Source organism: Puma concolor, chromosome C1, assembly GCF_028749965.1.
Source record: "Puma concolor isolate L17-30 chromosome C1, mPumCon1.1.hap2, whole genome shotgun sequence".
In the NCBI taxonomy this organism is placed as follows: Eukaryota; Metazoa; Chordata; class Mammalia; order Carnivora; family Felidae; genus Puma; species Puma concolor.
In genome coordinates, this window is record NC_141674.1 from 103,423,588 (window position 1) to 103,451,215 (window position 27,628).

The 27,628-nt window shown below is 40.4% G+C and overlaps 1 protein-coding gene across 28 annotated transcripts in view; it reads left to right on the forward strand.

The window, feature by feature from the left end:
- The window catches only part of PDE4DIP (phosphodiesterase 4D interacting protein), a 226,816-nt gene that overhangs the window by 133,599 nt on the left and 65,589 nt on the right, over positions 1-27,628 (forward strand). For 22 of the 28 annotated variants that reach the window (XM_086717986.1, XM_086717969.1, XM_086717985.1 and 19 more), the window contains 9 exons: positions 19,736-19,867; positions 20,955-21,074; positions 21,295-21,387; positions 21,530-21,742; positions 23,049-23,207; positions 24,103-24,216; positions 24,628-24,765; positions 25,717-25,896; positions 26,815-27,009. In XM_086717986.1, coding sequence (XP_086574112.1) covers positions 19,736-19,867; positions 20,955-21,074; positions 21,295-21,387; positions 21,530-21,742; positions 23,049-23,207; positions 24,103-24,216; positions 24,628-24,765; positions 25,717-25,896; positions 26,815-27,009 — 1,344 coding nt within the window. Of the gene's footprint in view, positions 1-11,454; positions 13,342-19,735; positions 19,868-20,954; positions 21,075-21,294; positions 21,388-21,529; positions 21,743-23,048; positions 23,208-24,102; positions 24,217-24,627; positions 24,766-25,716; positions 25,897-26,814; positions 27,010-27,628 lie in introns of those variants that run through there. The other 6 variants (XM_025935029.2, XM_086717983.1, XM_086717977.1 and 3 more) reach the window with 3 other exon arrangements.

Consider the following 27,628-nt stretch of genomic DNA (forward strand, 5'->3'; position numbering starts at 1 on the left):
AATAATAAAACAAAATCATTCACCACTGCCAAATGGGGTTATTCCAGGATGCAAGAGTGGTTTTAATATTTGCAAATCAATGTGATACATCACATTAATAAGAAAAAGGATTACAAACCATATGATCATCTTAATAGATGCAGAAAAAGCATTTGACAAAGTACATCCATTCATGATAAAGACTCTCAACAAAGTAAGTTTAGAAGGAACATACCTCGGGGCGCCTGGGTGGCGCAGTCGGTTAAGCGTCCGACTTCAGCCAGGTCAGGATCTCGCGGTCCGTGAGTTCGAGCCCCGCGTCAGGCTCTGGGCTGATGGCTCAGAGCCTGGAGCCTGTTTCCGATTCTGTGTCTCCCTCTCTCTCTGCCCCTCCCCCGTTCATGCTCTGTCTCTCTCTGTCCCAAAAATAAATAAATGTTGAAAAAAAAATTAAAAAAAAAAAAAAAAAAAAAAAGGAACATACCTCAACATAGTAAAGGCCATATATGAAAATCCCACAGCTAACATCATACTCAGTGGTGAAAAACAGATTTTCCTCTAAGATCAGGAACAAGACACAGATGTCCACTCTCACCACTTCTATTCAATGTAGTATTGGAAGTCCTAGCTACAAAACAGTCCTATTTATAATTGTACCAAAAATAACTAAATACCAAGAAATAAAATTTTATGATGATGAAGGAAATTGAAGATGACACAAATGGAAAGATATTCTATGCTCATGAGTTGGAAGAACCAATACTGTTAAAATTTCCATAGTATCCATTGCATTGTATTAATGCAACAACATTTTTCACAGAACTAGAACAAGTAATCTTAAAATTTGTATAGAATCACAGAAGATCCTGAATAGCCAAAGTAGATTTGAAAAGGATAAATGGGGGTGCCTGAGTGGCTCAGTCGGTTAAGCGTCCAACTCTTGGGCTGTTCCCTGCACTGGGATGCTTGGGATTCTCATTCTCCACCCCCCCCCCCACCTCTCTGCCCCTTCCCTGCTTGCATTCACTCTCTCTCTCTCAAAATAAATAAACTTTAAAAAAAAAAAAAAAAAGAAAAAGGTAGAAGTATCACAATCCCAGATTTCAAGATATATTACAAAGCTATAGTGATCAAAACAGTATGGTACTGGCACAAAAATAGACACCTAGATCAATGGAACAGAATAGAGAGTCCAAATAATCTATGACAAAGTAGGCAAGAATATACAGTGGGGAAAAGACAGTCTCTTTACTAAATGATGCTGGGAAAACTGGAAAGCTATACACAAAAGAATGAAACTGTGGACCACTTTAATGTACCATACACAAAAATAAACACTAAGTGGATTGAAGACGTAAATGTGAGACCTGAAACCATAAAAAGAAAAAAATGTAGAAGAAAACATAGGTAGTCATCTCTTTGACACTGGCCTTAGAAACATTTTCCTAGGTATGTCTCCTCAGGCAAGGGAAACAAAAGCAACATTAAACTATTGGGACAACACCAAAATCAAAAGCTTTTGGCACAACAAAGGAAACCATCAACAAAACAAAACATCAGCGTACTGAATGGGTGAAGGTATTTGTAAATGATATATTTAATAAGGGGTTAATATCTAAAATACATAAGGAATTTATACAACTCAACACACACACACACAAAAAACCAGATAATCCAATTAAAAAATGGAGAGAGGACCTAAATATATATTTTTCCAAAAAAGACAGACAGATGGCCAACAGACATAGGAAAAGATGCCCAACATCACTAATCATCAGGGAAATGCAAATCAAAACCACAATGAGGTATCACCTCATGCTTGTCAGAATGTCTAAACACAAATGACAGAATGCCAAAAACACGAGAGATAACAAGTGTTGGCAAGTGAGGATGTGGAGATAAAGGATCCCTTATGCACTGTTGGTGGGAATGTAGGCTGGTGCAGCCACTGTAGAAGACAATATGGAGAGTCCTCAAAAAATTAAAAAATAGAATTACCATATGATCCAGTAATTCCGCTACTGGATATTTACCCAAAGAAAACAAAAACACTAATTCAAAAAGATAAATGCACCTCTTTGTTTATTGCAGCATTATTTACACTAGCTCAGACATGGAAGCAACCCATGTGTCCATCAATAGATGAATGGATAAAGAAGATATGGTATATAAATACAGTGGAATATTATCTAGCCATAAAAAATAATGAAATCTTGCCATGCAACAACATGAATGAACCTAGAGGGTTTTATGCTACTTGAAATGAGTTAGACAGGGCCGCTGGGGTGGCTCAGTTGGTTGGGCATCCAACTCAGGCTCAGGTCATGATCTCATGGCTCATGAGTTCAGGCCCCACATTGGGAAGCCAGCTTCAGAGTCTGTGTCTCCCTCTCTCTCTCTGCCCCTCCCCCACTCATGCTCTGTCTGTCTCTCAAAAATAAATAAACATTAGAAAAAAAAAAGAAATGAGTCAGACAGAGAAAGGCAAGTACCATATGATTTCACATATATGTGGAATCTAGAAAATAAAGCAAAAAAACAGACTCATAAATACAAAGAACATTTGGTAGTTGCCTAAGTGAGAGAGGTGAGGGGATGGCAAAACAGGTGAAGGGGATTAAGAAATACAAACTTCTAGTTATAAAATAAGTGAGCCACAGAGATGAAAAGTATGGCATAGGGAAGACAGTCAATAATATTGTAATAATGTTGTATGGTGACAGATGGTGACTATACTTATTGTGAGCATTGAATAATGTATAGAATTGTCGAATCACCATTTTGTACACCTGGAACTAATACAACGTTGCATGTCAACTATATTTCAATCATAAATATTTTTAAAATATTTAGAAGGAGAAAGGCAGAGGGGCGCCTGGGTAGCTCAGTAGGTTAAGTTTCCAACTCTTGATTTCAGCTCAGGTCATGATCTTGCATGGATTTGAGCCCTGCGTTGGGCTCTGCACTGACAGCGTGGAGTCTGCTTGGGATTCTCTCTCTTCCTCTCTCTATGCCCCTCCCTCTTTCTCTGTCTCTCTCTCTCAAAATAAATAAATAAGCTTAAATTAAATTAAAAAAGAAAAAAGAAAGGCAGAGCCTTTCCCCGTAAGGAGCTTGCATCTCAATTAAGGGAGATAAATTACCAAGTAACCAAACAAATAGCTAATTGTAAATTACAGTAAGTACTTTCAAGAAAACAAAGAGCAGGGACTAACCAACTTTTTCTGTAAAAGGCCAGATAGTAAATAATTTAGACCTTGCAGTCCATAAGGTTTCTGCCACTGTAGCACAAAAATAGCCATACACAATACATAAATGAATTGGCATGGCTGTTCCAATAAAATTTTATTTATAAAAACAGGTAGGGGATGAATTTAGCCCACAGTTCATAGTTTGTTGACCCCTAATAGAGAATTAGGAGGAATGGGTGGGGCCATTATAGGTAAGGGGATGATGGTAATTTTGAGGTGTCTCTGACACATCATTTGCAGATACAAATATGTAGTTGGCTATTTCAGAGGTGAACTCAGAGGAAAATTTTGGGATAAGATACAAATGGAAAGTTACTGGTTTAAAAATGGAAAAGGATAAGATGATATTGAAAGAGAATTAAAATAGGGAGGTGAAAAGGTCTAGGACTGAGCCCCAATGAACACCTACAGAAGGTACAAAGTAGATGTGACTCTTAGCTCACAAATTCAGTCATGCAGGATTTATCACATTTCTTTACTTTCTTTAAATCAATTTAATGTTACCCTGAGTCCCAGTCCTAATCAGGCTAATTCAGTTTCATCCGTTTGGTACATACTCCTCCCCACTCTCTCATTTACGTTAAGGTGAAGGTTCCCAGGATTTATCAGGTGCCAAAGCATCAAGGGATTACTCTTCCCATTGGTCCACCACTGAAGTACCCCTGCCCCAGCAAGCATGGTTCTGCCAGCTCTAACAGCTTGTTATATTAGAGGCTTTTATGGAGCCAGAACCCCTTGACCTAGAGTCTAGCCTCTCTAAGTCACCCATTGCCTTCTCCCCCCCAGGTCCTGCTGCTTCCCTGGGGGCACTAATATGGAATGGAGGTGGATCGCTGTTACTCTCTGATCCCTAGTCTCCTGATCTGGGTGAAATTTGACCCCGTCCTTTTCTGTTGCCCTCAAAGACATTTCTTTTTCTTCTCTTCCCCACTGGGACACCTGACTTAATCTTCTCAGTTGGTTTACAATTTTATTAAAGTCAGGAAATGCATTTGACTTCAGCCTCTGCTCTTTGCTCTGCAAAAATTCCTGAGTTAATTAAATGGTGAGGGCCTGACCTTCAGATTAGATGAGGGAGGCAGGGCATACAGGCAACAACACAATTTATATCCTGTCACCATATTATTAGAAAAGGAGTATGAGATGTAGCTGAAAAGTAGGTTGAATCTTTCTGTAGAGATATTGAAATGCCAAGCTGAGGGTTTAGGACTTCATCCTATAGGTAATGGACAATGATGGATCTTTACCATGAATGTCCTGGAAGTTGTATGGAGGATGATTAGAGGGGCATAAGCTTCTAAGCCTATGTGACATCGTTCAAAAGTTTTAGGTTTCAAGAACCTGAAATAGAAAATGTAGTGAAAACGCAAAGCAACATTTCTGAATATGCTAGAGATGTTCAGAAAAAGGATCCCAATTTAGTGTTTAGCTTGATAGGGAAGGATTTTGAGGAGCCAAAGGTAACAACTCAGAAGTTTACAAGTCCACTCAGTTACAGGAAATGATATGGCTGACCTTATCCCTCCTGCTGATCTCTCTCTAGCTTTTGACGTTAACCATTGCTCTCATTCTTAAAACCCTGTCCCCAGCTCACCTGTGCTTTGATTGCAGAAGAGCCCCAATTAGTTATTTTTCACTTAGTTTTCTCAGTCACCTAAACTCAGCATGTTCCTAATCAGATTTTTCATTACCTTTTTACAGATGAACTCAACTCTCACATTTCTATTCATTTAGACCATGTTTTCTACCAGTCTTTGACACAAAAACCCTTATCACCTATATTGTTTCTTTTCCTTCATCCTCTCTACATCAAGTCCCGCTGTTCAGTCCTTTAAAATAATTCTTATTTACCACTTTTTTCCATCTTTTTTCTTTTAAGTTTAGTTATTTATTTTGAGAGAGAGAGAGCACGCGCACGCACAAATGGGGGATGGGCAGAGGGTGAGAGAGAGAGAATCTCAAGCAGGCTTCTGTCAGCACAGAGGCCAATGTGGGGCTCAATCTCACCAATCATGAGACCATGACCTGAGCTGAAATCAAGAGTTGGATGCTTAACCAACTGAACCACCTGGGCGCCCCTTTCTTTCCATTTCTACACCAGACTTTTTATATTACCCCACATATGAATAACTGCAATGGCTTTTTAGCAGGTCTTCCTGTAACCATCCCAAAATCGAAATTCCAATCCATCCTGTTGCCTGGCTAATCTTCCTACAATGAAGTTTTCACCATGCCATTCTCTGCTCAAGTCTATAACATTGAGTCTAAATTCTTTTGCGTTTGCCAAACATTAAATTCTAGTTGCCAAGGGGAACCTGGGTGGCTGAGTCGGTTGAGTGTCCTAACTTCAGCTCAGGTCATGATCTCATGGTTTGTGAGTTTAAGCCTCACATCAGGCTCGCTGCTCTCAGCACAGAGTCTGCTTCGGATTCTCTGTCCCCCTCTCTCTCTGTCCCTCCCCTGCTCGTGCTCTCTCTCAAAAAAAAACCTTTAAAAAAAAATTCTAGTTGCCAAGACTTACATAGCACCACAGCCTAGTGTCTGGCTTACAGTTGGCTCTTCATACGTGTTCTTTAAATGAGCAATTATAGAGGATAAGTTGTATAAAGTAGGATGAACCAGGCCATTCAGATGCCCCTTGAAATCTCCAACATCTCCCTATGGGCTAGCACTGTATCTAACCCACTTCTAAGACTATTGATGATGCTCTTTTCTTTTTCTGGAGTCCTACGTAAGACCCATCTCAAGTGCCATTCTTGTCCCCTTCAACTATACCAGCACACACCAATCTCAACTTTTTCTGCATTCACGATGAGTTTGTCAGTACCATTTCATTTACCAATCAACTGTTCTAATTTTAGCATGCACATTTTCTCCCCTTCAACTAAACTGAGAGCTCACTGAAGACAGAGAAAAGACATACTGAGTTTGCACAAATTCTTGCTCATTGGTTGATTGACTTAATATATACTTTAAAATTCACTTAAACAGCTATAGGTATTTAATAACTTGAAAGACTCTGTTTACTATTTCAAGATGGATTCTGCCGATGACGGTATTACTGCAATTTGTAGTTGAACTGGAAATCTCCTGGTTTTGAAACAAGTGTTCCAAAATGCTGTGGGTTTTTTTGTTTGTTTTTTTTTTTTAATGTTTGTTTATTCTTGAGAGAATACGAGCAGGGGAGGGGCAGAGAGAGGGAGACACAGAATCTGAAGCAGGCTCCAGGCTCCAAGCTGTCAACACAGAGCCTGATGTGGGGCTCAAACCCACGAACCCTGAGATCATGACTTGAACCACTTAACCGACTGAGCCACCCAGGACCCCCAAAATGCTGTATTTTTTTAATTACTGCAAAGCATGATTGCTGTGTCTTCTTAAAGATTTCCAACCATCACAGGGAAACCATGTACATGCTTGTGTTACCATAACTCCTAACTGGCTTTACTTTGATATTCTTGCATTTCCTCATCTGCTTTAGCCTCTCTGCCAGAATCACTTTTTTTTCGGCATAGTTTTTAGTAATTAGAACAGCTACTTCCAATGTCATAATTAGAGTAATGAAACCTAACACAACTGTTTGGGACATGGGGATTTTCCACCTCCCTGATTCTCTTGGAAACACCTTACCAGCCCAGAATTAGGTCTCAGAAGCACTCCAACATAGGAGTTACAAAAGTGGCAATGGTTCCAAGAGATACTTCCCAGGCCCCAAAATCTAGAGATCAAAATAGAGATCGTGCAAAAGATCTCTACCATATTACTACTTAGGAATTTTGTTTCAAATGAGAATGTGTTCCCTAAATCCAACAGTCTGTAAGTAGTTCTTCATTGATAGGTTTTTCCATTTATCTACAGAACTTCTGATCTTTGGATTGAGATTTTTCTGAATACAGTTTAGGATAGTTCTAATTCAGTGGTTTTCAAAGTGTGATTCCCAGACGCAGCATCAGCACGACCCAAATTTGTTAGGAATGCAAATACTTGGGCCCCACCCCAGGCAAACTGAATCAGAAACTCTAGGAAGTAGGTCCCAGCAATCTGTTTTATCACACCCTCCAGGGTGTGAAGCCAAAGGCTGAAAACTACTGTTTAAATTCAACATGTTTACTTTGTAGAGTAGGAAATTAAGGGCCAGCGACTAATGACTTCACTAGGACATATAGGTGGTAAGGGCTGTGAATGCATTTATCAATGTATTTTGAGGGCAAACTGCTGATATATAAAATTAATTTAATTCATAACAGCTTATCATAATATGAAACCTGTTCTCAAATTTTTATTATATAATTTTGATAAGTTTTAGAAGTAATTATCCTATTCTAAATCACCTCAGAAGCTCTAAGTCTAACCTTAACAGTATGCTTCAATCATATGTGTGGTGTGCATATGCATATAAAATAATATTTTTTAAAGTTCATATGATAGACACTATAAAGTTTTGAATTTGCAGTTGGGCTTTTTATAGAATTTTTTTCTAGACTGTATTTTATTTAACCAATTTTGAAAGCTATTCTTATGATAAAATGGAGGTTACTTCCTACCAAAGAAATCTCTCAGATTAAAAGTTTATGGGTAATACATATTTTATATTTTAGTTCCTCTTTTTTACTTTTTAATGAACTATGCTAACATATATATAAAATCTATAGATCTCAGAGTTGTAATTGTACAACTGAGAATTGTACACATCATGTACACATCACCCAAAACAAGATAGAGAGTATTTTCATCACCCCAGAAAATTCCTTTGTGCCCCTCTGCAGTCAATTCTTACCCTGTCTCATCCCTCATAACCACTTTCTGCACTTCTATCACTATGGTTTCAATTTTTCTTGTTGTTAGGCTTAAAATAAATGGAACCACACAGAATGTACTGACTTGTATATGGCTTGTTTCACTTAATATGCTTTTGAGATTCATTCATGTTGTGGGTATCAGAATTTTTTTTTACTGCTGATTAGTATTGTACAAATATATCAAAATGTGCTTACCTTACCTATTTCTTAGTAACAATTTTTGTCTTATCACAAAAACAATTCATGCTGAATATAGAAAATTATAGAATACAAATGAGGGAAGAAAATAAGTATCCATAATTCCACCCTCCAGACATAATCACCATTTAATAACTTGTTTATCCTCTTTGAATCTTTATATAAGTTGTCCACATATATAATACATGTAGTTATTATATATATTACAAAAATTCTCATTTTAGATTCAAGTTTTTACTAGTTAGACTCTGATGTTAGTGTGTTAAATAGGCACAAGTCTTTGTTTAGAATATTTTCCAATTAAAAAAAAATAAAAATTATACATGAATACACATTTATTTCCAACAATTCAAATGACAATGATATATATGAAAAAAGTAAATGTTAGTATCCAACCGCCAATTTTACTTCCCTTCTCATAGGTAGCCAGTGTTAACTAAATACAATTTTTTTTTTATTTTTTTAAATGTTTATTTATTTTTGACAGAGAGAGAGAGAGAGAGAGAGAGAGAGACAGAGCATGAGTGGGGGAGGGGCAGAGAGCAAGGGAGACAGAATCCAAAGCAGGCTTCAGGCTGTGAGCTGTCAGCACAGAGACCGATGCGGGGCTTGAACTCACAGACTGCAAGATCATGTCCTGAGCCAAAGTCGGACGCCCAACCGACCGAGCCACCCAGGCACCCCAACTAAATACAAAATTTTGACCAAGATGATATTTATAAGGACCATGAAGTGCTGAATTTATTATCACATTTTTTTCTAAGTTTTTTCTTTTCTTTTTTTTTTTAATGTTTATTTTTAAGAGAGAGAGAGAGAGAGAGACTGAGTGCGAGCAAGGGAGGGGTAGAGAGAGAGGGAGACACAGAATCCAAAGCAGGCTCCAGGCTCTGAGCTGTCAGCACAGAGCCCGAAGTGGGGCTCGAACCCATGAACTGTGAGATCATAACCTGAGCTGAAGTCAGACGCCTAACCGACTGAGCCACCCAGGCATTCCTCTAAGTTTTATTTCTTAATTTTTATGTACAAGTTTTGTTATCTATACACCAGTGATCTTTTAGTGGGGGTGAAATTATATAATACCAAATGCTCACATTAGGACCAGTTCTAGTATTATATAGTTTGCTATCCACTTCAAAATAATGGTTTTTAAATATTTTTTCTAAGCGTGAATAGAGTGCTATCTTCGAATTTTCTGATTGTTGAGTGGATTTATTCCTATCTGTTGTTGGAAGCTTAGATATGTATAGCTCTCTGTATGTTGATCTTTACTTACAGATAGCAAACGTCTATTCAATGATAAATTGCCTTTTCTCCATTTATACTGGTCTGTACTTCTACACCACGCTACTTATATATTGTCATTAAAGTTTAGAGACTATCAATCAGATGCAAAATCTTACTAAGTAATAGAAAATAATACAAAGTATTATTTAACTTACTCCTGAAAAGCACTTTGTTTCATTACTTATTTCGTTTCTTTTTGAATGTTTAGAGACAGAGAGAGGGAGACAGAGGATCCAAAGCGGGCTCTGCGCTGACAGCAGAGAGCCCCATATGAGGTTTGAACTCAGGTACTGAGATCATGAGCTGAGCCAAAGCTGGCCACTTTGACTGACTGAGCAGGCGCCCCAATTACTTTGTTTCATGAGTATTTTCCTCAGTAGGAAAATGTGGCTGGCATCGACAATCGAAGATGAGGACTTGACTTATGTCTTAATTTGTACTTTTATGGACTTTTGCATTCTTTCAGCTCTTTAGAACTATACTTAAGACAGAGTACAACAGGGTATAGTCCTGGCAGGCAGGCTGTTAGGGAAGTCCAGAAACTCCTTGCCTCTCTATAGATCACTACAGATCCCAAAGATTGTTGTTTACTTTCTTTTGACTTTGAAGCTCATATACCCAGAGGCAGGCAAAAATGTAGCTGTAATTGAGTTTTCCTTGGAAGTCTATTTTACATTCTTGGTTTTTAGGGCCAGAACATGCATATTTTAAGTGAAATAACATATGCAAAGTTCTATAGCTCCTCCAAACTCACAGATCAAAGGACTGTCGTTAAGATGGAGGTACTAAGATTTTGTTTTGGTGATTAAGAGAACAATAAAATCTTACGTGTGCAAAGCCCCATAAAGTTTTAAAATTATTTTAAAATATTTCCATTATTATCATATTGAAATAATAGTATAAGCTATTATTTAATGAGCGAAGTACTGTTAAAACACTTCTAAATCATCTCCTTTAATTCTCCATAAGAAGTTTGGAGGCCTGTTCAGAGTTCTTATTAGGAGTTATGGGCTCTGTCCTAGAGACGAGGTTCAGAAATACTTAAAACTGTTGCTGCCCTTAACCTCTCACAAGGCCAAGCCAGTATTTTTGTAACTGGGAAATGTCCTGCTGTTGGGGGACTCCAGGTGATCCGCTGGGGCTGTTTTCTTCCTGTACGGTGTCTGCAACGCCTCTTAAGCCAACAAGGGAATTCTTTATTATAAATGGAAGTTGATACCTCCTACTCGGGAGCTCCAGCTTCCCCCCACTGTGCACATTCTAAGTTCTGTATCCAAGGGTAGGGTGACAACTGTATATGGTTGAATACGACGGGGTACCTACTGAAGTCAGTGAAATTCTCATCCCTAATTCTGCAGAGATCAGTACTCTCTGACACTCTGTACTCTTGCTCAAAGAAGCTAGGTCTTTTCGTTCTAAAGTTTATGTACCCTCCCCACCCCCCAAATAGGGACTGCAGTCCACCTGAACCTGAAAGAGAATTTGGTGATGGTAATCTATTCTCAGGTGTCTACATTCTTGAAAAAGCCCATTCTTAAAAGTCATGGTTCACCAGCTGCATTCACGTGGTATGGGCTGGACTGTTTCTCGGATGACTGCTTTGTGTCCTCTCTTGATTTCTTTTCTAAAAAAGGTCAAATCGTCCAGCAGTGCTAAACCCACGGCCCGCCCCCAACACTGCAAGGAAGAGAAATACTTGATCTCTTTTCTAGATACTCCCAAAGTCGAGGTAGAGGTTGAATTGAGCCTCCTAAAATCCCTAACTGCCCTAACTGCCACCTCTGGTTTGTCAACCCCGTCTCCCCGCCCGCCGCTGTAAACCCGAGGGGCCTTTTAATCCCGGCACCAGCCTGGGTAGGGGAGAGGTGCAGGCGGGAGGGAGGCGGCGCGCAGCGGTACCTAGTGGCGCTGCTGGGCTGCTCCATCCAGAGTACGTGGCGCTACCCGTGGAGAGAGGGGGAGGGAATTCAACTTTCTCCTCCCAACGCAGATCTTCGGGTCATCCCGCTGGGGCAGGAGGGGAGGATCCATGAGAGGACTGGTGCCCTCGTCGGGTGAAACCTCAGCAGATGAAAGCAGCCTGGCAGTGGCCAGCGCCTGTCCTGCTCTCCACGGGTACCCGCTGCGAACTAGGTCTCCGTTTCAGCGCGAGGAGCAGCGACCCGACTGGGGGCGAGGGGGAAACGCACTCGCTACCGCGCATGCGCACAGTCGGGAGTTTACGGCCCGACTACAGCTCCCAGAGGAACCCGCCGCTGGCCGCGGGAGCCGAGCCGCTGGCGCCATCTTGAAATCTGATCCTCGATCTCCGAGTCTTTGCGTCAGCAGCAGGGTGCTGCTCTTGTACGGCGAACCCAGCCTGCTAAAAGGGAGGACGTTGGGGACGCGGCGGCTGGCGGGAGAGAGAGCCGGAGGAGACATGGCTGGTTGCGAGCGCGGCCTGCGCTGCTGTCACTCAACATCCCCTTAAGGCGTTTTTTACGCCCGCCCCCTTCCCGAGGGGAGGGGCGGGGCGGGGCTGCCCACCCTGGTACCCGGAGCCCGCGCGCGGGTGGCAGAGGTGCGCCCCTGCAGCGTGGGGACCCCACCGGACTGTGCCATGCCCGCCGGAGGCCACGGAAGAGGGAGACGCCGCGCAATCAAGTGCCAGTGAGTGAACAGGCTGCAGCCGCCTCCGGGAACCTTGGCAACTACTGAGAGAGAAGATGAAGGAGGTTTGCAGGATCTGTGCCCGGGAGCTGTGCGGAAACCAGCGGCGCTGGATCTTCCACACGGCATCTAAGCTCAACCTCCAGGTTCTGCTTTCGCATGTCCTGGGCAAGGATGTGTCCCGGGATGGCAAAGCCGAGTTTGCTTGCAGCAAGTGTGCTTTCATGCTTGATCGGATCTATAGATTCGACACTGTTATTGCCCGGATCGAAGCTCTTTCTATTGAGCGCTTGCAAAAGCTGCTGCTGGAGAAGGACCGCCTCAAGTTCTGCATTGCTAGCATGTATCGTAAGAATAACGACGACTCTGTCACGGAAACCAAGGCAGGGAATGGGACGGTTGACATTTCCGGCTTACCTGATGTCAGATACTCTGCACTGCTCCAGGAAGACTTTGCCTATTCAGGGTTTGAGTGTTGGGTAGAAAATGAGGATCAGATTCAGGAGCTCCACAGCTGCCATGCTTCGGAAGGTCCTGGAAACCGACCCAGGAGATGCCGTGGTTGCGCAGCTTTGCGGGTTGCTGATTCTGACTATGAAGCCATTTGTAAGGTGCCTCGAAAGGTGGCCAGAAGTATCTCGTGTGGCCCTTCTACCAGGTGGTCCACCAGCATTTGCACTGAAGAACCAGCGTTGTCTGAAGTGGGGCCACCGGATTTACCAAGTACAAAGGTAGCCCCAGATGGAGAAAGCATGGAGGAAGGGACACCGGGATCCTCAGTGGAATCTTTGGATGCAAGTGTGCAGGCTAGTCCTCCACAGCAAAAGGATGAGGAAACGGAGAGAAGTGCAAAGGAACTTGCAAAGTGTGACTGTTGTTCAGAAGAGCAGGCTCCACAACATATGTGTAACCACAAGCTGGAGCTAGCTCTTAGCATGATTAAAGGTCTTGATTATAAGCCCATCCAGAGTCCCCGAGGGAGCAAGCTTCCTATTCCAGTGAAATCCAGCCCACCTGGAGCCAGGCCTGGCCATATCATGACAGATGGAGTTAGTTCCGGTTTCCTTAACAGGTCTTTGAAACCCCTTTACAAGACATCTGTGACTTATCCCTTGGAAATTTCAGACTTGCAGGAGCTGTGGGATGATCTCTGTGAAGATTATTTACCACTTCGGGTCCAGGTATACAAAATGGCTACATAACGCCTTTCTAATTATAGTTAGCTGGTCTCAGGCTTTACATGATTTCTGCCTGGGTGAAGGTTAATCTTCTACACCTGAGAAAACTAATCATTGAGCCCACTTTTGCTGCACCTTTGCTTGTGTCCCATTGTAGTGTATGTGGTTCACACTCAAAAGAATTTGCTTTTCACAATCCTTGTAATATTATCTATTGGTCTTCCTGTTAATTATCAAAATCACAGACCTTTTAAGACAAAAAGAGATTCCTAATTGACTTTTACCCTATAAAAAGACATTTAATCTTATATCTGGCACTAAACCTCTTACCTCCTTTTCTGTCCCCCCCCCTTCTTTTTGCTTTGTTTTCATTTTTAGATGTATAGATGTTTTCATTTATAATGATCAATGTTTTCTCACATTCCGTAAGGGAGTTCTCTAGCTCTCCCTAGAGCATCAAGTGTTCCATCCCAAAGGTTTATCTCAAACTGATTAGAGCGTAGGGTAAAGGTTTGGGGAAAACCTGTTAATCCACCAAAGTATTATACTATCTGAGCAATATTTATAATAAGTATGCCATTTGAAAACTAATAATGACTTGTTCATAAAAGAAACTTGGGAATTCAAGTGTTGTCATTAAAACCATTAAGGTGAAAACTGTTCACAGCCTGTTTGCCCGCTGAACTCTATTAAGAGGATGTTTGACATTAAGAAAGGTTTCCTCCATTATTGGGTAATAGGAGTTTCATCCATTATACTCTTTAAATTTTTCTTTTAAGTTTATTTATCTTGAGAGAGAGCCTGAGCAGGGTAGGGGGCAGAGAGGGGGGAGAGAGAGTATCCCAAGCAGGCTCCACACAGCGCAAAGCCTGATGCAGGCAGGGCTTGAACTCACGAACTGTGAGATCTTGATCTGAGCGGAAATCAAGAGTTGGGCGCTTAACTGACTGAGCCCCTCAGGCGCCCCCCCATCATCCATTATACTCATGAATTTCTTAGTGACCAGAAGATGGTAATTGATCTTAATGTGAGCTGTTCATTTCTGCCCAACTGATTTCATACCAACCTTTCAAGTTTAGTTATGTTCAGGGACCCGACAGATGCTACTTTATTTCTGCAGCAACAATGGATGCTAACTTCAGTTAACTTTGTGAAACATCTGGCATGTTCTACCCCGATAAATTTAGTGATACCATTACAAAAGCGGACAGCCTAGAAGGCATTTTGGAAAGCCTGCTACCAGTCAGCATCATCCCAGAAATCTAGAGCTTGACAATAAATGAGATTGTTGCTTGTCACTTAAAATTTTTGAAAAGTAGTTCTATTATAAATAAAATTTGCATCACAGTAAGAACTTAGCAGAAAAATAGGAGAAATATTTTTAAATTTACGCACAGTAGTCAGAAACATCATATATGAAGTGTTATGAAAAAGGATGAATATCAGAAAGTTTTAAAATGTGTTTTCATTTGCATAAAATGTTTAGAATGCCTAGTGCTCTGCTTTGCATTCATTTCTTAAAGTGGAGCTTTGAGATTGATCATTCTCATGAGCACATTTTAACTATGGTGACTGTACCTTTAGGTCAAGACTGTACCTTTACTTCATTAAATTTGGACATTGGAAAAAAAAATAGACCTTTAAAACTGTAGTGTGTGACCTTTCTGCTATCAACCTGGCTTAGATTCTTTACTGTTTGTACAATAACAAAACAAGAGGAAAGAGAAAACATTCAACTTGAAGAATCAAGGCATTTAATTGTGGTGCCATTTTCTCCAGTAATTAAGGATGTGGGTGCAAATAGAATGATTAAATTGGGCTCAGGGTGTTTGTAAATAAAATGTGGATTTAGGACCCCTGACCTTTTGTTTAAGTCTGATTGACTTTTAAGCTCCTTAAGGAGCCTTAAGGCTGGTGTGCTTTATGTCAGAACCAGAGCTAGCGGGACAAAGGCAGACTGCTCATTGTCTATTTCTCTGAACAAATGTGAAAAGAACAGAAGTAAATTTAAGTTACTTTTGGTAGCTCTGTTCTTAGCTTGTAGAAAGAAAAAAACCCTGAAAGAAAAAAAAAATTTATTTAAATTCCACTGCAAATACAAAGGCTCCTATCCTAAAAAGAAAGATTGTTCTGTAAGGTCATTTTGATTCCTTTGTTTAATCCTCCACTTAACCCATTCTGTGCACTATGAAATATTTCATCAGAGTTCCTTCTGATTGCTTTTTTTCTTTCTCTTCTTTCTCGTATTAAAGAAAAATAGCAACCGTGTAGCTCTCTGGCTTACTAATTTTCTGGTATTATGCAAATTGACTCACTTGCTTTCCACAGAATTTATGCCCAAAAACCCAAGGTTGTTTAAATATCTAAAGAAAGATTGAAGCTGGTAATTTCCTTCTTTATTGTGTGGCCCTGAACTAGAAGAGCGGTGATAGGAGGGGTGTGGTCGCTTAGTAAACCTCAATTTAGTTCGGGCTCATGTGCAATTTCCTTTTCTATCTAAATTCAAAGAGCAGGAGATCTTTGCTTTATCTTGCAATGCCTGGGTCTGCCCCTGTGTGACTATGGTAATTTATCCTTCTCACTGTTTGGCTACAGAACCTAGATCAGACTCTTCGGAAGGTATAAACATTAGATGCTGGTCAAAGATTAGGCCTTTAATTTTATGCTAGTTGATGGTTCTTTTGTATCTCCTCTTATTAACAATAGGATAGAAAACCACAGCAGTTAAAGATCTAGGACTCGCTATTGTGAGGACTAGCAAGTGCCAAGAAAAATGTTGTTAACCCAGAAGATCTAAATAACTGCCTTTTTAGCCCAAAGGTCATACATTATGCAACATCAGGCCTGGAAGCAATTCTCTTTTCTGATGCTGGAAAGCATTTGTCCCAAATAAGTCAAAAGCAGCTTAACTTAAAATTACATTATTATTATGATATGATTTTAGTAACCAGTGGTCTGGAAATTAGCAATGATTCAGCCAAATCGAGCATTACTGATTTCAGGCTTTATAAAATCATCTTAGGAATGGTTGGTTTATGTATTTGATATTTCACAAGAATTCATTAGAAGCTTGTTAACTCAGGGGACTTTGCTAAGTGCTCTTTTGACAGACTGTTATCTGAAAAGACAGTTTTCTGAGATGAAGATTGAATAATCTTTCTGAGATTATTTAATAAAAAAGTTATGAATAAGGAAGAAACAAATATCTTCAGGTCACTGCATTACATTTACAGAATTAAGGATTTCCTACAATTATTAATGCCAAGATGGGTTCAGATGAGACACAGACTCATTATGTACTATTCTATGGCATTCTTTGGCTTTAAAGTTGCTGATGAAATGTCTCTATTAAATATCTATCTAGTCTTATTTCTAAAGAGTCATGGAAAGATTAGAGCATTGGACTGGAAATTAGGACTGTTGTTGATTGTGTTTGTTTCTAGTCTTGTTCTCTTACTAAACACAAACTTTTGGTCCCTACAACATTGCAGACATTATGGTAGGCAATGGGTTTACAGAGATGGAAGATACATTCCCAGCTCCAGTGCATCTGGTTTAACTGGATCCTTTTCCTGATTTCCTGTGTAACTTCGGACGTTACTTACCTGCTCTAAGTCTCCATGTAAAATGGGATTAGACCACATGGTTAGTTTGTATAGTTTCTTTGCCCTGCGGAACTGAGGAGCCAGGTTTTGTAGAGAATGTTTTATCATTAAATAAATGATAAAATTATTTATTTATCAGTTAGAATTGTGAATATCTGTTCACATAGTTACCTCTCCCAGGGTGTGACCTAATTCACAGCACCTCAGGGCAAAGCTCCCTGTTATACCCACAACAACAAATATCTCAATTTTTCTAGGAGTCATTATCCTTCGATTCTCCTTGTCCCTCTCCTTCCTTCCAGTCCTGTTGACTCTCCTTTCAAAACGCATCTAAATACATCCATTTCTCTTCCCCTCTCTAACTGCCACTATAAGCCACTATTCTCTTTCACCTACACAACAGAAACAGCCTCCTATCTGGTCTCCCTGTCCCTACTGGTGCTCCCCTGCCCATTCTCCACAGAAGCAGCTTTTTAAAATACAAATACGATTGGATTACTTTTCTGTTGAAAACAGTGAAGTCCATTCTCATTTCAATGAGAATGAAATCCAGCTTCCTTAACCCTGCAGTAGAAGTTCTACACCTGGCCTCTGCTTTTCCTTTCCTCTTCATCATGTATTCCTGTCCTCTGCTCATTACACTTTAGCCCTGTGCTAGCCGGCTACGTAGCCACTAGCCTTATGTGGCTGTTGAGCACTTGAAATGTGGCTGCTCTGAATTGAGATATGCTGTGAGTAAAGGACACCCCTGATTTCAGAGACGTGGTATGAAAGGAAGTAAAATACCTTGTTGATAGCTTTTATATTGAATCCATGACTATGATAATTTCTTTTGATCAGATATATGGGCTCATAAAATATTGTATTGAAATTAAGTTCACCTATTTATTTTTTACTGCAGTCAACGAAGTTTGCTACAAAAATTTAACTTATATACACGGCTCACTCATATTTCTATGTGAAAGTGCTACCCTAGCCACATAGACCTTTCTGTCTCAGGCTTCTAGCCTCTCTAGGTCGTTTCCATTAGCTGTTTCTGCTGCCTAGATTGTTTTGTAGCTCTTTCAAGGACTGGCTTTTTATCCTGCAGATCTCCCCTTAACCAATGTAAAGTAACTGCTCAACCAACTTTGAGTAACTTCACCGCTTTACCATGCTTTTCTGTTTTAAAGCATAAGGCCTGTCACTGTCTGCGATTTTGTGTATTTCCTTGTTCCTTTATTATATTCCCAACTCCCACAGTGCTTTATATATTATGGTACTTAAGAGATGTTTTTAAAAATTGGTAAATAGCATTAGAAGAATAAAAAACTGGGGTTTTTTTTTTGTGTGGGTTTTTTTTGTGTTTTTTTTTCTGAAATCTTTATACTTCCAGTCAGTTGCTGGCAGGAACAGGTTGAAATTAAGCTCTAACCCCACTGCCTAGAAAATGGTAGTCAAAGTTTAAAAGTGTGAGGGAAAGGGAAAATGAACAGCAGTTGTCTTTTTCTCTTCCTAATGGGTATATATTTTTTCTCATTGGAGTGGGGGTGTGTAGGGAGTGGGAAGGGAAGGGTCAGGGAGAGAGGAGATGGGTTTAGTGCCACAATGAATTCCTACAGTTTTATTTTAGTACCTTTAGCTCATAATGAATATTAGATACAGTTCTATAAGTTTATCTTAGTCTGATTTATTATCATATAAAAAATATATGGTTTTTTTTTCTCCTGAATCTTTTTGGTGAATTGGTATTCCTATTAAACATACCTCCTTCCCAGACCACGGTGGATTTTCAAATTTATTTTTAATTTTATTTTTACTCTTTTTTGAAATAACTTCAAATTTATAGAGAAGTCATAAGAGAAATACAAAGAACTCCCAGATTCACCAATTGTTAACATTTATCCAGATTCACCATTTGCTAATATTTTGCTACATTTGCTGTTTCATTCCCACTGCCTGTATAGACACATTATTTTTGTATTCCTGAACCATCTGAGAATTAGTTGCAGATATTATGAGTTTTTGTACTAAGTATGCATGTTTCCTAAAGGCAAGAACATCTCTTACATAACTACAGTATAATTACCAAACTTAGGGGCACCTGGGTGGCTCAGTTGGTTAAGTGTCTGACTTCAGCTCAGGTCATGATCTCACGGTTCATGAGTTCAAGCCCCGTGTCAGGCTCTGTGCTGACAGCTCAGATCCTTGAGCCTGCTTCGGATTCTGTGTCTCCTTCTCTCTCTCTCTCTGCCCCTCCCCCACTCGTACTATGTCTCTCTCTCAAAAATGAATAATTAAATGTTTAAAAAAATATATCAATTACCAAATTTAGGAAATTTAGTATCGATATGTATATGATATGGATAATCTATATTCAAAATCTGTCCATTTTTTCCAGTAATGTGAACAAGCATATTATAAGAAAGACTGTTGAAATAGACCTTTCCTTTCTTATGGATGGTATAGGTTTGCTTACTGAATTCCCTGATTGGAAATAGGATAAAGTGAGTATTTGGTCATCATAAACATTTTCTTTTTTTAATCTTCCCTTTGAACTCTAAATTTATCTGTTTTAACTGACTCTGTAGTGTTTGCATGAGTTCATAGGGAAAGATAGGGGGAGGAGTTGGGGCTAAGTAAACCGGTCCTCTCAATAAGGAACAGGATTGTCTTTAGGAATTCATACTGCTAAATCCATGCAACACGTTCAGTTTTCTAAGCCTCTGCCAAAAGATGCTGGAAGCAGTTGAAGATAAAATGTACTGTTGGCTACATTTAACTCAAATTCTTGTCTTGCTGCTTCTTTCTAGCCCATGACTGAAGAGTTACACAAACAACAGAAGCTGAATTCGGATGAGACCATTATAACTCCGCAGTCTGTATCTGATTCCCACTTGGCAGAACTCCAGGAAAAAATCCAGCAAACAGAGGCCACCAACAAGGTATGATCAATCCAGGCCCTGAGTAGGACTTGGAAGATGGATACTGTGTATTCCTGTTGTTCTAAGGGATTTTTTTTGTTTTTGTGTGCTGTTGTTTTTTTTTTTTTTTTTAGTTTCTTTCTTTTGAGAGAGAGTGCGAATGGAGGAGGGGCAGAGAGAGGGAGAGAGAGAAAATGCCAAGCAGGTTCTGTGCTGTCAGTGCAGAGCCCAACTTGGGGCTTGATCTTGGGAACTTTGAGACCATGACCTGAGCCAAAATCAAGACTCAGATGCTTAACTGATTGAACCACCCAGGCACCTGGGCGCTCTAAGGAATATTTGATTAGAAGCGTAGTTCTTGGAGTGCCTGGGTGGCTCAGTCGGTTGAGTGTCCGACTTCGGCTCGGGTCATAATCTCATGGTTCGTGGGCTCAAGTCCCACGTCAGGCTCTGTGCTGACAGCTCAGAACCTGCAGCCTGCTTCAGATCCTGAGTCTCCCTCTCTCTCTGCCCCTCCCATGCTCATGCGCACTGGCTCGTGCGCTCTCTCTCTCTCTCTCTCTCTCTCAAAAATAAACATAAAAAGTTAAAAAAAAAAAAAAAGGCTTGAATGCAGTCTTTACCTGTGGAAGGCACCGAGACAAGAGGTTTGTGCTTTTGATTTTAGCTTAACTTCTCATCCCTTTATAGCCCAAGGATTCTAACATTTATTTAGGAGAAAATTGTAACAGTTCCCACAATTTGGATGGTGAGCTTCTGGCCTCGTGTACCCCTGTAGTGTTCTGTCCTGTCCTAGATAGCAGAGCTCCTTGGTCTTTGTGTAAAGGATCCACAGTGACTTGTAGACAGGTGGCCATTACAGCTGCCCATCACAGAGAAAGTTCTAAAGTGCACAGTGCAGAAGAATTGAAGCAATTGAGTTTTGAAGAATTTCATATTATCTGCTACTTTGTCTTGATGATTGACCTAGGACTTTAATGGTTACTCTCTGTGGGGGGAAAAAATAACAAGGTAATATTCTCTAGGAAATCCTTTAAACCTAGATTTGAGCAAAGACTTTCTGGTTGCATCTGAGGTTAAAAGAAATCATTTTCTTTTCTGAATTCAGATTCTTCAGGAGAAACTGAATGAAATGAGCTGTGAACTGAAGTCAGCTCAGGAGTCATCTCAGAAGCAAGATGGTACAATTCAAAGCCTCAAGGAAACTCTGAAAAGCAGGGAAAATGAGGTAAATATTTGGCAGTTGGGGACCTCTGAGGAAATGATTTGTTCCATCAAGGTAGACACATACTCTGTATTTTATAGAAACAGATCATCAGACTGACAGATCTTACCCTAGAAAAACTGGAGTATAATCAAAATTGGTATTTCTAAAATCTATACAGGCAAGATAATGGAATTTATTTTTAGTTTCCTAACATGCTTGGTACTCCCTGTCTCATTTTCAGACCGAGGAGTTGTACCAGGTGATTGAAGGTCAAAATGACACAATGGCAAAGCTTCGAGAAATGCTGCACCAAAGCCAGCTTGGACAACTTCATGTACGTGAGGGTCAGACGTAGGACAGGAGGCGAGGCTCCTGTTGAGGACTTGCCATTTTTGGTGGCAGTCTTAATTTTGTTGATCTTCTTCGCTGCTCAGTGCTTGCCCTCCTTGTGATTATGCTTTTTACTCTCTTTTCAGAGCTCCGAGGGTGCTTCCCCAGCTCAGCAGCAGGTGGCTCTGCTTGACCTTCAGAGTGCCTTGTTCTGTAGCCAGCTCGAAATACAGAAACTCCAGAGGGTCATACGCCAGAAAGAACGCCAACTCCTGGATGCCAAACGTTGTGTGCAGTTTGTAGAGGCTGCAGCCCATGAGAGAGAACAGCAGAAGGAGGCTTCTTGGAAACATAACCAGGTAAATCAGTAATCATTTTGTGGCCAGAAGTGCTGACTTGGCCCTGATAATAACTTTTCATTAGGACAGTTTGTGTTGAACCCTTGAGTCACTCACTTGATCCAGTTAATTCAGCTCAACATTTGTTGCCCTCATGCCATGTGCCAGACATCAGGCTGGGTTCTGGAAATGCAAGTGTGAATATCACAGGCTCTTTCCTGTTCAGTTACTTGTAGTGTAGTATGAGACAGTCACAGAAACAGAATTTTAGTGTGGTAAAGACTGAAATGAGGCAAAGGAGGTATGTTTGGGTCCTAGAGGAATATACAGGAAGGGCTGAGGAAGCGAGTCTGGGTAAGGTCCATGAAGGCAGCTATCTTAGGTTATTCCTGAAGGATGGGGAAAGGTTACCAAGACAGAATTGTGGGAAGCAACAACCAACGTCCAAGGAGTGGCACGTACAATTAACCACTTCTTTTTTTTTTTTAATAATTCATAAGTGGTTCCTTTATCTTGTTAGGTTAGAGCATATGCTATTGATTTAAAAAAAAATTTTTTTTAATGTTTATTTATTTTTTGAGAGAGAGAGAAAGAGAGAGTGCGAGCAGGGGAGGAGCAGAGAGAGGAAGACACAGAGTCCGAAGCAGGCTCCAGGCTCTGAGCTGTCAGCACAGAGCCCAACATGGGGCTTGAACCCACGAACTGTGAGATCATGACCTGAGCCGAAGTCGGACACTTAACCGACTGAGCCACCCAGGCCCCTCCCCTACCCCCCCCCCCTTTTTTGAGAGAGAGAGAGAGAGGTAGGGGGTGGAGAGGAGCAGAGGGAAAGAGAGAATCTTAAGCAGGCTCCACACTCAGCACAGAGCCTGATGGGATGGGGCTTGATCCCATGACCCTGGAATCATGACCTGAGTTGAAATCAAGAGTCAGATGCTCAACTGACTGAACCACCTAGTGCCCCAGTTTTTTTGTCTTTTTTTTTTTTTTTAAGATTTAAAAGGATGGTAGAAATACTCTGTCCTTGAGCTTATTGTAAAGGATCCAGGTTCACAGCGGGACAGAGTTCTGCTTAAGTAGTTACATAGATCTATCATTTTTAAACTAGAAAGTAAGTATACCGAAGTATAATATGAAATTTACATCTTACCTCCATTCACAGTTATCATTTCCCATATCCTGGTTGATACATGTCTAGTTAAGAATGGCACTTTTTTCTACTTTATGTTTTATTCTATATCCCTTGGAAGTTTTAAGGTCTTCGTATGTACTGACCATGTGAAAATTTTAGATTGTTTAAAAAAGGGAATCTGAATCTGTAATTCAGGAATTACGAAAAGCCTTGCAGCAGCTTCAAGGAGAATTGCAGAGTAAGAGCCAACAGCTTCGTACCCTGGAGGCTGAAAAATACAATGAGATTAGAACCCGGGAGCAGCACATTCAGCACCTAAACCATAGTCTGAGTCACAAGGAACAGCTGCTTCAGGTGAGTCTACACAATGATTTCAACTAAAACTGGGCTCACAGAGCTCTGAAATTTCTGTCCATGTAATTTCAAGATGTTAGGCCACCTGCCTGTGTCTAGTACCTGTTACATGTAGAACACTGAGAGATAGGAACTGGGAGGATTCAAAATAAATAGGAAGTACAATTCATGAACCACCAGTGCTACCCAGCAAGTGTAGGAAATAATAAATATAGACCCGAAAGTCTTAAGCAATAAACATTCAGCAAATAGTTATTAAACACCTCTGTGAACCAGATACTATGTGAGGTGCTAGGAAGACAGAGAAGATATGACCGCTGCTCTCAGTGTAGTAGGTGAAGACATCTGTATACGAATGTCTAGTTACTTAGATGATAAAATGAATGTTTTAGGGAAAATATGGAACAGTAAAGACGGTGACTGCCACCTGCTCTAAGCTTCAGTCCCATCGAATCCCTTACATTTTGCTCATCGTACAATGTTTTCATAGTGTGCACATATTGTGCCTACATTTTTTCTCTGATGGAAATACCTCCACCTGAAATTCCTAGTCCTTTAAGATTCAAAGCAAATGTAATCTCTTTTGTGAGATCTTTAGTGACACCTTCAGGCAGATGTAGACAGTGCATCCTGTAGCTGCACACAAATACAGACACACACATGTATATACATTTATACAAATACACACCTGTACACACGTATGTGTCTATACACATATATATATGATGTGGAATAGTTAACGATTTATATGCCTGTCATCTCAGCTAACCTGTGTTTTCTTTGAGAGTGGTCACATTTTGTTTTTTATCCTAAACAACAAATTCGTTGGCAAAATGTTGGAATTTGGTGTGTAATGGACAAATGAATAAAGGAAAACATTTTTTGGTCTCATCAGGAATTTCGGGAGCTCTTGCAGTATCGAGATAAGTCCGACAAAACCCTTGAAGCGAATGAAATGTTGCTTGAGAAACTTCGGCAGCGAATACAAGATAGAGATGTTGCTCTGGAGGTATGCACCTTAATTTTGTTTATGGCACTGTGGATTATTCCATTTACTCAGGTACTGTACAAATATGGGTCTACTTAATTTGCTGCTTTTTGAAGTTGGTTTTTCCTTCATTTTATTTTTATTTTTTAATTTTTAATTTTTTTCAATGTTTATTTTTGAGAGAGACAGCGCGAGTGGGGGAGGGACAGAGAGAGGGAGACACAGAATCCAAAGCAGGCTCCAGGCTCTGAGCTGTCAGCACAGAGCCTGGCGTGGGGCTCGAACTCACAAACTGTGAGACCATGACCTGAGCCAGAGTCGGATGCTCAACTGACTGAGCCACCCAGGCACCCTGTGTTTGGAATCTTAATGAATGAGTGTGATCACAGTAGTGAATCTGAAGGGGCTTTAGGTTCCTTACTCTCCTTGCAGCGGGCTATAGATGAAAAGTTCTCCACTCTGGAAGAAAAAGAAAAAGAACTGCGTCAACTCCATCTCGCTGTGCGAGAGCGAGATCATGACTTAGAGAGACTGCGTGGTGTTCTTTCCTCTAATGAAGCTACCATGCAGGTAAGAGCACAATCTGCCATGACTTGGTATCTCTGTCCCACTTGGATTTCTAAACCTGAAGCGTCAACTCCTTCTGTCATTTTCTGAAAACCAACGTATTTGCTTTATAAGAAAAAAATACAAAAACAAAAACAGTAATCATTAGTTCCACCATTATAGATTAGGAAGTGAGAAGTGTTAGTCTACTGTGAACTTTGCAGGAGGAAGCAGTGAATATAGATTTCTAGACATCTTTTTTTTCTTTAATATCTTTTTAATGTATTTATTTTTGAGAGAGAGAGGGCTCACAAGAGGGGGAGGGGCAGAGAGAGGGAGACAAGAGAATCCTAAGCAGGCTCTGCACTGTTAGTGCAGAGCCCCATGCAGGGCTCAAACTCACTAACCGTGAGATCATGACCTGAGCTGAAGTCGGACCCTTAACGAACTGAGCCACGCAGGCACGGCGACTAGACATACTTCTGATTTATTTCTAATTCTTGTCAATATCTGTACACTTTTTACATAAGCATTGCCAGGGTACAACTGTTATACTGTTGTTTTCTCTCTAATATTATATACATGTCCTTCTATAGCCACGGTCAGAACACTTGCTTAGTAATATTTCCTGTGGGCTCTTCTTGTGTATGTATTTTAGAGTTTATACATTTGACCATCTGCCACTTCTTAAAGAAGTCCTTCACTTCCTCTGTAGCATAACCTGCTTCCTCAAAACTACTTCATTTATCATACACATTGTATTTATTTCTCTAAAAATTAGATGAGAGTTTCCAAAACCAAAAATATATATATACATATATTAGTATGGCATCGTTACATTAGATACTAAGGTTTCTCCTATTGCAAAAAAAAAATGTCAATTTAGGAGACATTTCAAGGTGGATCAAGTTTCTTGTTTATCCTGAGGAGTGTGGGGTGCCCTTTCACTTACAGTTGCTTTCTTTGTTACTGCAGAGTATGGAGAGTCTCCTCAGGGCCAAAGGCCTGGAAGTAGAACACTTATCTGCTACCTGTCAAAACCTCCAGTGGCTGAAAGAAGAAATGGAAACCAAATTTAGCCATTGGCAGAAGGAACAAGAAAGTATCGTTCAGCAGTTACAGACATCTCTACATGACAGGAACAAAGAAGTGGAGGCAAGACTTTAGTTACTTGAAGGCAGTTGGTTTAGTGATGGCATAATCTGTCTTGGATTAGGACTCTTGAGGTCTGGGAGGCTAGTGACCCAAGTCTTGAATTCTATTCTGTGCCTGAGCGAGTCATTGGCTTTCCCTGGGACTTTTTTTTCCTGCACCTATAAACTCAAGGTGACAGTTATCTTTCTCAAATAAGTCATGTGAGAATTGATGAGAACAGAAACATCCACCTTTAATGTGAGAGCTGACCTTTTTTAAAGTGCTCATGTTTGTTAGGCACTGTGTTAATTGCTTAATGAATGCTAACTCATTGAATCTTTACAAGTCTATGAATCTTTACAAGTATATATATCATTACTCCTCTTTTACAGACCAGGAGACAGGCTTCTGAGATGAGACTTATCCAAAGTAACATAGTAACTGACAGACCCAGGAAGCAGCCTAGGCAGTTTTAACCACCATGTGCTCCCTCTCAGTATGGAAGGAGGAACTTCGTCACCATGCTAACATAGGCTCATTAGTCTTTTTTAGCCTATGGTTTTGTGTTTCCCCCATATAAGTTATACTGGGGAGAAAACAAATAAAAATGAACTAAGTGTCCATTTATCTTTATCTAATGTTAATTATTATGGACTCTGAGAAAATAGGGAAAGGGCTTACTTCAGAAAACAGTGAGTAAGTTGCCGTTACAAGTATTTTTCTATATTGTTCGTGTTCATTCACTGAGCACGTGTTTACGGTCTTTTGTGAGCCGGGCCTGTGCTGGATCTGGAGAAACGAAAGTGAGTAAAACAGGATACTTGCTCTCCAGAATCCCATAGCTCTTTCTTCTATAATAGATTTTTAAAGAATAAACCCTTTGATAAGTAGTAGAGGGCATTCTTTCCTCCAAAACTTACACCGTCCCTTTTGTGTTAGGATCTTAGCTCAACGCTGCTCTGCAAACTTGGACCAGGACAGAGTGAGATTGCCGAGGAGCTGTGCCAGCGTCTGCAGAGAAAGGAAAGGCTGCTGCAGGAACTTCTAAGTGATCGAAACAAGCAAGCAGTGGAACATGAAGTAGAGATTCAAGGCCTGCTTCAGTCTATGAGCACCAGAGAGCAGGAGAGCCAAGTAAGGACCAACACACAGACCAGAACAGCATGGGTGCATTTACAGACTATGAATAGGAAGCTTTTGAACATCGTCGTGTGTGTGTGTATGTGTGTCATTTTATACTCCATTCGTGAGGATTTTTTCCTTCAGTCTGTTACCTACACTATAGCTTCATATCAGTCACCAAAACGTGCGATATTTTTAGAGCACTTTGCATTTAGAAGGCTGCCTAAACAATACACATACCCATTAACTTCATTATGTACATTTTCTTTTCCTTGATATTGTGATAATTTTCACATACGGGGTTCTGGAGTGTTATGGTTTTGATTCTAAATTATCAAAACTTGATGATATTTTGGGGGCGCCTGGGTGACTCAGTCAGTTGAGCATCTGACTCTTGATTTTGGCTCAGGTCATGATCCCAGGGTCATAGGATTGAGCTCTGCACTGAGTGTGTAGCCTGATTAAGATTCTCTCTCTCTCTCTCTCTCTCTTCCCCTCTCCCCCACTCGCTCACTCGCTCTCTAAAACAAAACAAAAAAAACCTTTAAAAAAAAAACTTCAGTGATATTTTCTGTTTCCAGCCAAGGTATGGGAAAACTTAAACTTCACATATTTTTTCTTAATTCTTATA